This window comes from Mycetomoellerius zeteki, unplaced genomic scaffold, assembly GCF_001594055.1.
Source record: "Mycetomoellerius zeteki isolate Tzet28-1 unplaced genomic scaffold, Tzet1.0 scaffold241, whole genome shotgun sequence".
Lineage (NCBI taxonomy): Eukaryota > Metazoa > Arthropoda > Insecta > Hymenoptera > Formicidae > Mycetomoellerius > Mycetomoellerius zeteki.
In genome coordinates this window covers 524,543-537,729 of record NW_017257218.1, presented here as the reverse complement: position 1 = coordinate 537,729, position 13,187 = coordinate 524,543, and the positions used below count along the sequence as shown (strand labels likewise).

The window sequence follows — 13,187 nt, the reverse complement described above, 5'->3', positions numbered from 1 at the left end:
CCTTCCCCATGTTTCTATTATATATTAATTACATATAATTATTCTTATATTTATAATTTCTTTATCTTATTTTAATTACATTGTTTGTTTTACTTATTATAAGTCTAATAATTATATATCTCTCTATAAAATCTAGTGGTTTATCTGGAACAAGAATACGAGTTCTAAAGGTAACAGTATTCTTGTGAACTTGACACGTTGTTGAAGTCGCACGCGCGAGAAAACGCGTCCCCGCTGATAACACTGTACTCAACAGAGCGATTCTTTGGTTTATTTCAAATAAAAAAAGTCCATATAAACATGTGTTCTAAACGGCTTAGTTTCCGAAATACAGGTGTGTTCGCAAATGTTTGACGAAACGGTAAATTGCGTTGGAGATATCTTCCTGCATAAATATGCCTTGCTTCAAGTGAGTTACCATTCGCACAACCGTAAACAAAGTGACAAAGTCAAAGTCAAAGTCACAAAATCAAAAATAGACTTCAGTTCTGATCTTTGAGCGTGTACGTCAATCTTTGAGAAGAAGGCTCAATGAATGTATCATGGCGCAAGGTGGACATTTTCAACAATTCATCTAATTGTTTTATTTCATTAGAAGAACTGAAGCCTGTGTGTGTGTTTTTGTTTTTCTGTTTTTGACTAGTTCAAGCTGTATTTCTTTCAAATAAACAGATTATTACTACACGTTTAAATTTTTTTATTTCGGAAACTAAACCGTTTAGGACACATGTTTATATGGACTTTTTTACTTGAAATAAACCAAAGAATCGCTCTGTTAAGTATGGCAACATACTTAACTAACACCCTATATATACATATACATAAAAAAGACAAGCAGAGAATACGCGCGCGCGCGCGCGCGCGCGCGTGTGTGTGTGTGTGTGTGTGTGTGTGTGTGTGAAAGGGATGCGCGTACATTTATTAGTTTATATGTATCGTACGTGTGTAAAAAGAAAAGAAAAAATAGCGTTCGAGGCTTTCGTCGAGTGACAGCCGTTACGCCGTTTATAAAGTTGAGCCGAGACTTTTATACAGAGTTCCGAGAAAATTTCTTAAAAAAAAACGCGAAATAAAAAAGAAGCGGATAAGAAATAGACGCGCGACTTTTGCGCGTCGTATAAAATTAGAAAAATTGTATTATTATTTTATTATCATCATTACTGTACGAATTGTATAAATTTTTTTTTCCGTAATTTCCTGTTAACCCGTTGAAGGCCCGCGTCGCCGCTTGCATCGCAATAAAGTAGCATGATCCTATGTTCACATCGACGGCGCTTTGGTACAAAATGCAGCTATCTGCGATTATATCTCAGAATAGAATCCTAAGATTATATACATGCGTATGTAGATGTATACATCCCCTATGCTGTCCTTACCCAAATGAAATCAGAATTGGATAGTTGCGTTGAAATCGGCGACGCCAAACAAGAATGTGAATATAGACTTTTCGAAACCACTGGCACGTATTCGCGTTGCACAATTAGCAGTAAATGTGGTTGGTCACGCCTTCAGCCTTCGTTATCCTCGTTGAACCGCGACCTTTTTATCGGGTAATTAAATACCGTATAGATTATTAATGCGGTCATATTTAGCGATTATTCGTGATCGCGGATGCGAACTAAGCTTGCTTGGAAACAAGTTCTTATTAGCACCGCACATGTAGCGTTAAATACGAACTACGTACTGTGGTCCTCGATCGCATTGATTGTGATCTTTGTACCGCTAGCTTAGGCAACACAACAGCCGTTTTCACCTGTATGTTTGGAACTTTACAAGATCTATCAAGACAATCGTATAAAAGCATGTACAATCATGAAAGAAAACTTAAAATAGCGCCAAAATCTTGAAAAAAAATCCCATATTATCTTTATTTTCTATCTTTTATCGTGAAAATATAGAGAAATCAATTTAAAGAAATTTTTTTATAATAATAGACGTGTGGTTGTTAGTTAATTTGATAAATAGTAAATACATACAGTAATTGATTTGCTATAATTATAATAACAAATAGTTTTTTTACGATATAATTAAACAAATTAATTTGTTTGACTATTAACATATAAATATAGTTACAAATCAGCCGAGACGCGTGCGTGCGAGTAATTAAATTTATAATACAAATGATTATACTGGATAATAATTTTTTAATCGATTTGGTAATCGCTATCAAGTGCAAGTATTTATACAAATTAATTTGTTATCAAGTATAGTTATTGCTAAGGTAGAGATTTATACAAATGTACTTATACAAATGATTTATACTTTATAACAATTTCCAAATTAATATATAAATAGGTATATTTAAGTATAATTGTTTATATATCCAGTACAGTTATTTGTGTTATAAAATTTGATAATCGCATACATCGCACAGTCGTGCCTCAGATTCATCCTAGTCATCGATTTGTAACTACATTTTTTACGACTTTAGAATGTTGCTTGAACGAGCAAAAAAAAAAAATTTATATCGTCGCGTCAATCTCTTGAAACTGAATCCTACCGAGAAACATTGGCTGCGTTCAGCAGAGAAAGCAGCTTTGCAACTGTTGTAAAATTCTTCAATATGATTGGTTTATACATTTAGATCTGTCAGGAACCAAAAGCAAGAACCAATCGTATTGAAGAATTTTACAACAGTTGCAAAGCTGCTTTCTCTGCTGAACGCAGCCATTGTCTTCGAAATCTTGTAAAAATATTCTAAATATAATAAGATAGTAGATCACATTATATATCATTCAATCTGGAAGTTTCATCTGGTCTTATAAGATTTTTTTATTTTACCTAAGAAATTTTGCTCTTCAAATTTATCTGCTTTTATAAGAGCGTAGGTCACCACAGAGGAATTTCTCGAGATTTCCTTGCCTCTTTGACGTCATCAAACTATATATATATATATATATATATGTGGCTGAATCGATTATTTTACCGCTTTAAAGTTCACAGGATCAATTGACCACATTTAGCGCTAAATGCAGCGTTAATCTTAGAATACTAATCATACTTTTAAGACTAATCATACGTTAAATTTACGTATGTTGGGATTTTTTTCCTAAAAAAATACCAAGATAAAAATAAACATTCATTAGAAATAAACTAATGGGTAAGAAAAACAAAACGAAAGGAAAAGAAAAACTGTTAAACTTACATGCTATTTTTTTATTATATATTATTAGTATTCTAGGATTAAATGAAAATGAGTGCAAGGAATTCTCCTTGACAAACATTATTTGTGGAAAGTACACTTGGTATAAATGAGAAAATTAAAGATAACTCGACGAGAAAAGAAAAACTTGTGGAAAATAATTACTTTATATTTTTTTATGACCTTGAACGGGTTAAAAATTTTAACATGAGTGAGAGTAGAGAACAAGGATTACGCGTGTGAATGTAAAATTAATGCCTTGATTTGTAAATAAAACTTCATTAGGTACTTCCATTAAATGCTGTTTTTATTTGTGCATTTTTTGTTGTTAGGCACGTCTTATTGTTCAGCCTGTATTTTGTTATGAATGTTTTTACATAAGCTCAAGTTTTAATTATAAATATACATATTTTACAATTAACGTACATAAGTAAAATTTCGTAAAATACGATTACTTATATGTGTATACAGGGCATCCCATAATTAATGGCGTTTTCGGCCCGACCGGATTTGTACCTGGGTTGAATTAATGACGTTTCGTGCTCTCCTATTGGTAGAGCGTGTAACGCCAACCAATATCGAAGCTAAATTTTCCAACCCAGGTTAATGCAAACCCGGTCGGGCCGAAAACGCTATAATATTTCTTGGAGTAAAAGAGGATGAAATTTTTAACTAAAAGTTTCTTTCCCAATTTTGGCCCAAATTATTATTTATCGAGTTATTAATGATTAAAGTTGATCAATCAGATTGCACTCAGTCGGAATACGCAGGAGCATAGCATGTCATACGGCTCCTCGCGTCTTACTGTATATTTTCCTGATTAAAATTTTATTAAAATTTTTCATATTAATTAATAAATATATGAATAAATGAGTAGATAAATAAATAAATAAGAATAAATTATAGTTGGAAACTTATCCAATTTCTGATTGTTTTTTATTCTTATTTATTATTTATTTATGTATGTATATATATATATATATATACACACACACACAGTGTGTTTCAGACCTAACGCACCACTTGTTAATGGCAGATTCCTGAAGCATTTTGAAACGAAAATTTAATACCATAATGTCCAGATTAAATATTTTTTTAACGTAATAAATATCAAGAATTAGAAATATCAGTGATTTCATTTTCACTTACGTAATATTTATATCGATATTAACACAAGGCAACCATTATACTTTTACTTTTAGCACTTTGCGTTATATCATACTTGAACTCGCAAATTTTAGACAGTATAATTTGCTAGCTTTAAATGATTATAATTCAAAGACTATTATAGCCTCAACATTTTGTTATTAGAATTTTAGTCTCAAAACAACTTCAGGAATCTGCCATTAGCAGGTGATTCGTTAGGTCTGAAACATCCTATATATATATATATATATATCTCTCAGTTACGTAACAGTGGACTTACAGACATATGTTCATGTGAATTTTTTTTTTACGTTTGGTGTGGGAAGCTTGGCTCCGAAGTTTATTATTATACTTTATTTTAGTTACACCCTGTGTATATAGATGTGTGTGTGTGTGTGTGTGTGTGTGTGTGTGTGTGTGTGTGTGTGTGTGTGTCGAGTGTAACTAATGTTATGCTTCACATACACAAAATGTATACATATAGAAGCATTATTGCACACTCTCCTATTCATAGATGCCACAAATTAGAAAAAATATTTTAAATCGAAGATACACTTCATACCTTTTCAAATATAAGTTATATTAAAAAGTAATTATAGCAATTATGTCAAAGTGTCGCAACTGATAAATAAGTAGTTTGGTAGGCTCTACATAGCTTACAATATATGACAAATAGTTAAATGTAGTTTTTTTATATTAATACTAAAACAAATAAGGCACTACAAGCAAATCAATGAGTATTGATTAAATCTTGAGAGATTCACACAGAAGAGTCCAAGCCCAGATCTGCATTTACGCTGGTGGAATTCTCTTAGGATTCAGATCGTACATACGTCGCATCCGCTTTTTCAATTCTTGCGGAAACTTATCATAGCACTTCTTGCACGCAGGCTTTAGGTCAAACTCGAAGAACTTTGTTTTCTGATTCATCTTCTGGTCGCAGAATGCACATGCAAAGTGATGAACGCACCATGCCTTATTTAACGCCGTGAAAACTAGAAAAAAAAACAAGTATTGTAATAAAAAAGATAAACCTTTCCTTTTGCAGTCGGTCCCAAATGATCTCCGAGTGACTTTGACCTTGACTCTGAAGAAGGATAAGGTCATTGACCTTTTTTGCTCGTTATTTATTAAAAAGTTATTAACGAAACAATTTTTATAAATTATACGCGATTTATAAATTAACTTGTGATATTTATATCTGTCATATATCAGATACATACCATCTCCAGAGATAACCTGATTACAGACAAAGCAGAGATTCCCAAACAATTGATGATAATGAATCTCGCAATAAGCAAGACCTTTTTTCTCGTAATGTCGATGACCTAGGAAGGGTTTTTCGCATTTAGCACATACAAAATGCTCCACATGCCAATGTTTGCCAAGTGCCGTTACCACGCGTTCTTCGATAGGACGTCGGCAGGCGCCACAAATTGGGATTCCCATTTTATCGTGACACCGCAAACAATAGAGTTCGTTCTACGTAACATAAAGTTCATTATTAAAACCGAATTAAATTGTAAAAATGTCTGTGTGTGTAGATTTAAAATATATTTTTTACCGTTAAAAACAATTACGCTTAAAATATTAAATTCTGTTCATATGATATATATATAAACATATATATTCTTTTTTAGACATACTAGTTAATTTCTTATAAAATCTGAGGCTTAAACAATTATCCATATCAGAGTTTTACCAGAAAATGAATTTTAAAATTCCCTGACTTCCAGGTTTTCCAGATAAAAACGGGAAATTTCCATGACAAATATGTAAAATATGTAAAAATTTTAACATTTAGAATCAAGAATTGTAAGAAAGCTAGCTTATATTATCAAAAACGCAAAAGAAGCTCAGTAGCATAATAAAGTTTTGGGGGCAAATTCAAGCCAGTAAAAAATAAATTAGTATTGGACAAAAAATGCAGTTATGAAACAGAGCGATCAAATAAAATTACTGAATAAAATATAAATTTTAATTATTTTTTTAAAATCGTTTACAGTGCACGAGTTTTGAATATATTTGATTATAAAAACGTCAGATATATTTAAAAAATTATAAAAATTATTTGGAATAGGAGCAATTTAAGGAAATTATGAGTAAAGCTCAAAATTCCGTCTCTTTTATATTTTCCCTTGACTTTTCCCGGTTTTTTGGCAGGGTCTGTGGCAACCCTGCATATCCTGTAAAATATTAATATAATCTCTACCATTTCATTGGCAGCATAGCCAGGTCGAGAACGGACTTCTCTGGCTTCGGAATTGAGTTCTATACCACAAGTTGTGCAATTGAAATGATAAGGATGATAAAGTTCACCACGGAACCGTAAAGGTTTGTCATCGATTACTCCGCTAGAAATTACAAAAAAAAAACCATAACGATTACAATTTTCAAACAAGTATTTCATATATTGCGTAAATTATAGATTTTTCTATAAGTAGATTGCTGACTTCGCCTCCATGTTTGAAGACAGCGCTGGGCAGCGCCATATTTGTGTTTACTCACTCTCACTATATACGTATATGTGTAAATCGCACGGATAATCACTGCTCAAGTAAATATTGAAAAGTACATATCTATTATCTTTATAATAAATAAATAATGTAATACTTACGAAGAAAAAACAAATGAACATTACTTCCTACTTTATATCGACTTTTGCAATTTATTATTGCAAATTACTGTTTTTTTATATTATTTTTCAGAATGCAATAGAATTAAAAAGCTACCATGAAATGACATTTGACATTTATGATAATTTCTGTTATGACTGAACGCAGTGTTTTCACATAAATTCACGTTGATACAAGGACACTTCGGAATCAGGTTAATCTTTTTCTATCACATTGAGTCAGCAGTCTAGTTATAAAAGTCTGGTTTTTCCATTCTCTATACTAGACATTTTAGAAATTTTCAAAAATCTATCTCAAGAAGCTATAAGTGCGTTTAAAGAGATTATAATTTCTTTTCAAAATAAAATTCTGAATCGCTTAGGCATCATTTTAAGCATTTTGATAACTAAACATTTGGATTGCAAAAACTGCCTACCATTTATGATACCATAAGATACATCTTTTATATAATAATGAAAACATACTGGCATTGATGACATATATGTTTTCCAAGTACACCAGCTTTCACATTAGCGTTGCACGTATGGCATAAGGCTCTACCTTGACACTTGATAAAGCCTGCATCCGCCAATTCACCATTACATTCTTCGCAGCGGAAGCATTGTGGGTGCCAGTTTGAATTCATCGCTTTAATCACGCGGCCAATAACAAACTCGCCTATCGTAAAAATGAGAAAATTTGATTAAATACATTTTAAAATGTTATCTCATATTTGATTATACTCTCAGAATTAATAATATTGAAGCAATTAACAAAATTAAAATCTAACTTACCACACTTGCCACAACATGGTGCAAACAGAACATGAAAGTCATGCTCGCAATATTTGTATCCTTCAAATTCATAAAAGATTCCATCTGGAAATGGCCGGAAACATTGCGCGCACCTATCAAAATAACATTACCTCATGTAATAAAAATCCATAAGATAGTAAATTGTTATAGCTATTTTTGTTTTACAGAAAGTAGCGACGAAATTAACATTGGAGCATGCAATTTGTAAAAAGGCTTCTCCAAAAATATTACGTTTTTTTAATTTATGAAAATTGAATTGAATAGAAAAATGGTAGATACATGTACAAGATCACAATTAGAAAATTGTGGAAATTCAATAAATATTATTTCGTGATACATGAACAAAATGAAATGAATTAAACGCTATCCCGTAAAAGAAATGTCATTTATATTAACACAGACCATACGAACAATAATATAAATTTTACTTATACAGAGAAAAGGTTAAATATTAGAAAAAGTAAAAATGTGACAATTAATTGCATTCAATGATACATTTTCAAATCTCGTCACATACAGTTATTTCCATAAAAGAAATCACTTTAAATTCTTTAAAAATAAAAATAAAGTTGTAATTATTATTAGTGTTAAAAACTGTATTTAATACTTCCTAATAAAAATACCTCGAGTGTGAAAATTCAAATAATCACCGTTTTAGAAATCATATATGAAATCAGACAAATCGCTGATTTCTTATCATATCTATTATAAGTTTATGTATATTCTTTTCATACTATGTGTTAATAAAAGTAATGGATTTTTTCTGCAGTATAGTATTTAATTTGTTTTCGTCTATTTATTCATAAATACAAAATACATGTAATAGCTATTTATTCTCAGTTCCTTTCTGCCTGTAAGCAAACTGCCCACAGTATGATAATAAATTTATAGCAGATATGCTTAGAGCTAATATCTAGTTATTACAACAAATCTATATCATCTATATATTGTATATAGTACAGTATATTTTTTGCTGGCTGTTTTCCTTTTAGAAAACACAATTGACACAGACATCGTATTATCCTTCTTGACATTCAATAACAAAAAAGACATTTGTGTCGACTGTAACATCTCTTAAAAAGAAAGCAGCCAAAATAGGCAAAGTGTCGGTAGTAATTAAATAGAATCTGTCGTTCATAAACATTTAAATAGAATACAAACACATCATTTAAAATGATTATGAAACAGCAGATTCTGCTCAGCTTCTATAATCAGTCTGCCATTATATTCTTTTACCAGATTCTGTTAGATTCTTGTTGACATTCTATCAACATTTCTAGTAGACACTTTTAAAATCTATGTTTAACAGGTTTGGCTATCCAAGCTAATTGTTATCCTGTACATACTTACACAAAACACTGTGGATGCCACAATTCACCATTTGAATTAACAATTTTCTCATGCGCAACAAAACCTTCTCTACACCGGGAACAAAACATATGATCCAACGACATCTCTGTAACCCTGTAACACATAAATATTTTAATAAATATTTTTAACATAACGGTTTAATTTTAAATTTATAGTTAATTAATCATTAAATAATAAAAGCGTGGGTAAGAATTCCGTATACTACCCAAGTTTGATTTCGATGAAATTTTACAGATGTGTAGTACTAACTTGTAGTCAAATCCATAAATGCATAGTTGCAGAAATGTTTTGTTTTCGAAATATTCAAGACTTATTTAATCAACTTAATTAACGTTTTTAATGATTTTGGTATGAAGAAATAATTATAATTAAAAACTATTTTGTCGACTAGATAGTTTTTGTTAGTATATTGAGAAATTGTAAGTATAATGTATCGACAAAATATAAATTATTATAAAAAAAAAACAAAAATTGAAAATCTCATTTTCTGATATTTTATTACATTATCAGCATTTAATAATAAAAGGAGGCAAAATTTAACATATTTTTATTTATCTGTATTATTTGATTAATAATTTGTATAGAAAAATTGTATAGAAATTGCTCTTAATTGCTCATAAAATCCTTACCTTGCATTAGGGGCGTTGGGGCTTTCGTTAATCTACAAGTTCATTTTTCATATGTGGTAAAACATACAAAATGAACATTCGAAATGAACACATGCACCACTATGAGCATCTCGCGATTCCCGCACAATCAGAGTAGCGTTATAATTGCGCACCAATATCAAATGTTTTTTCAACTTCGAAGTATTACTATATTGAAAAATTAATCACGCAAAACTTGAATTTAATCGACAACGTGCTTAAATTGTTCGCCTTTCTGCAATAATTACTCTCTAAAAATGAACTCGTAAAGTAAAAACCTTATAAGGTGTGACAATTTTATGAAATTAAAAAGTAACTTGTCAACATATTAACCATATACAAATATTAAAATAATATTAAATTTTACCTCCTTTTATGATTTATGATCTAAATATTGATAATACAAAATATAAAAAATTGATAATATAAAATTTAAATATTGATAATATAAAATATAAACAATAATGAAATATTTTATTTTTTATTTTTTTTTATAATGATATTTTGTTAACATTGTATGTACAATTTCACATAAAATGTAGTCAACAGAATAGTATTTAATTATAATTAATTTTTCATGTAAAATCTTAGAAAACGTTAATTAAGCCGATTAAATAAAAGGAAGGTAGAAATGTTCGAAAGTTTCACTACCGCTCGAATATTGTTTTATTTCTATGTTTTCTTGTGTAATTACATTTTTCATTATAACATTTGTCATTTTGGTACCGTTTCCTCCACTCCAGGCGTCACGCATCTCTTGAAGTTATAATGAAAAATATAATCTAATTAACGTTTTATGGTGCAACATTATTCACATTTCATTTAATATGGAATTAATTTCATGAATAAATTATTGAAGCATAACTGACAGCGATTTTATAACGATACGCGAATATGGATTTTATTCACTTCATTTCAATGTACAAATTTTTCCTTAAGTCTGGAGTTGTTATAATGATTATTTTTGGTTTTTACGAAGAAAATTATATACGAAAACATAAGAAATAAAACAATCCTCAAGCGGTAGCAAAATCCTTGAAAATTTCAACCCTTTGGATATTTTGAAAACTAAGCATTTCCGCAACTCTGCATTTATGGATTTGATTACATTTGTTAGTTAGTCCATTTGTCCTTTTTCGAAGAATTCTGAACTAGTTCTGAACTAGTTCAATATGTTAAAGTGTAACAAACTATACTTGTCTCACTCTAACTTACTGCACCAGTTCAGAACTTGGTGTGGAAAAAAAACAGGCCTAGTATTACATATCTGTAAAACTTGATTGAAATCGGACTTAGGTAATGTACAGAGAGAAGTTGCGAGCCGAAGCGTGTTGTGAATACAATCATATTAATTCCATAAATTTGTTATTTGGATAGCATAGACAATTATCCAGGTAGCAACGTGTCTGTCTTGTTGCTGGCATGTTGCTTGCTAAGTATACATTGCTATTGGAATTGCAGCATCCTCATTTATTAGCAACTTAATGCCTTGACAATATGACAACTTTGAGTAGCAATTTGCCAACAACTTAAAAATCGTCATCATCAAAATTTGTACTATTGCCGTCATATTGCTATAATAATATGCAGCATCACACAATGCTGTCATGTTGCCAAGATTGATTGAAAATAAACATTGATGCAGCTATCTTGCTGTTAAACTGCTGGTAATACATACTATAGGTATACATTGTTGCCTGCATGTTGCTACAATATCTGTATATTCGAAATCGTTGAAGACAATTAATATCTATTGTACATCTATGGCAAGTTGCTAGCATCATAAGCAATCATAGATTTGTGTGATTTTACTGAGACATGCTTTGCTATCTGGGTATTTATGCATACACATTTTGTCTGTTATCAAGAAAACAGGAGATAGTTTCTGTTACATATAGTTGTGTCCTATATATTTGTGTGAAAAAATTAACATTTTTCAAGGAGAAGATGCTTACCCTGGCATATTTTAATGGAAGAAGACGATTACGTTTTAACGTTGACAAACACTTTTAGCTATCTTGTTTTTCTATACTCGCCTACAATCAATTTGTTTTACACAATAATCTCTATTATTGGAACACTATTTAAAAAAGTGTTAAAACAAATAATATAGGTTCATAGAAATACTGCGAACTTAATATACACTTAATATACGCTGATTCAATAAAGGGTTTTTTTATTGATGTTTTTTTTATTGATGCACGAAATTGCAGTACAACTTTACTTTTCACTTTCGTTAAATTTCAAATATGTACTTATTTTGGTAATTATGAAGGAAACAGGCCTACTCACCGACCTTGATGAAATTAGGCTCATTCGACGCGTTTTTGCACGAAATGAACAAATCTGGTAGAAAAAGTGTCGCTCTGCCCCGCGAACCGAGATATTAAGATTTTTCGTCGAAATTCAGGTTCAGGTTCAGGTTACGTTCAGGTTAGGAAATCTGTTATATCGATGATATAGGGCTACACAAATTCTGTTTTACAACCACAAATTCTCTACTTTAAAAAGAAATTCTTTGCTTTAAATTCTCTGGTTAAAAAATATAAATCTTCTCCTTTAAAAACATAAATTATTTTCTATTATATATAATTTTCATTTTTAGTTGATGAGAATTTGTTTTTAAAACAGAGAATTTACGTAATTTTGATGCAGAAAATACTTATTCTAGCTTCACTAACATGTTTTTATGTCCCTCTATGCTATCAATGCAACAGATTTTTCAAACTCAACACAGTCATCAATTTTAACGATTAATATCTCGGTCTACAGGGTAGAGAGCGGCACTTCTTTTTACCAGATTCGTTCATTTCGTGTAAAAACGCGTTAAATAAGCCTAATTTCATCAAAAACAATGAGTAAGACCGTCTTCTTCATTCATATTTACTTTTACATTATATTATCAAGTTAAGTTTAAAGACAAGCAAAGACTGAAAAACCAGACCTTAGCCATTCTCTCATTCTGCTATTTATCGATTTCTATTCTAATGTACACTGTTGTTTAATTAATGTATATTATAAATAATATTAATGAGACTACTCGACCAGTATAATTTTTGTTCAATCAATCTTCAACTATTAATCAACTATGAAATACCTGATAACATAAATATTTAATAAATTAATCGAATAGTACAATGAGGCTGAAGCACTACCTATCACATAGCTGACAAGCTGACATATCCTGTCAATTACCTATATTCCGTATTAATCTTATCAGATTTTAAGTAAACAGCCAATCCGATCTCAGCAAACGTGATATGACCTTTTATGAAAACGAATGTGCATTAAAAGTTGTCTAACCTAACCCTAACCTAGTGATTAGTCACCATTAAGGCACCTTTTCATGTTGACGTTCGACGCTCATTTTCAGCATCAAAATAGATCATGTGATCAAAATTGACGCTTGATATGCTGGATTCACACTGCATCCGATTTTTGTCGTACGACG

The 13,187-nt window shown here is 30.6% G+C and overlaps 1 protein-coding gene across 5 annotated transcripts; it reads right to left on the bottom strand.

Annotated features, from left to right (window-relative positions):
- Positions 1–4,428: 4,428 nt before the first annotated feature.
- On the bottom strand, positions 4,429–13,033 carry stck (LIM zinc finger domain containing stck). 5 transcript variants are annotated; one of them, XM_018449242.1, is made up of 8 exons: positions 12,892–13,033; positions 11,692–11,772; positions 9,069–9,182; positions 7,698–7,810; positions 7,389–7,581; positions 6,501–6,642; positions 5,512–5,770; positions 4,430–5,283 (listed from the first exon to the last, which is right to left on the bottom strand). In XM_018449242.1, exons 2-8 carry the CDS (start codon positions 11,697–11,699, stop codon positions 5,081–5,083), a joined length of 1,032 nt encoding a protein of 343 aa, XP_018304744.1. In that variant the 5' UTR covers positions 11,700–11,772; positions 12,892–13,033; the 3' UTR covers positions 4,430–5,080. The 5 variants fall into 5 exon arrangements, with proteins under 5 accessions (XP_018304747.1, XP_018304744.1, XP_018304743.1 ...); XM_018449241.1 differs by having other exon boundaries at positions 12,932–13,033; XM_018449243.1 differs by lacking the exon at positions 12,892–13,033 and adding an exon at positions 12,834–12,854.
- Between the last annotated feature and the right edge of the window lie 154 nt (positions 13,034–13,187).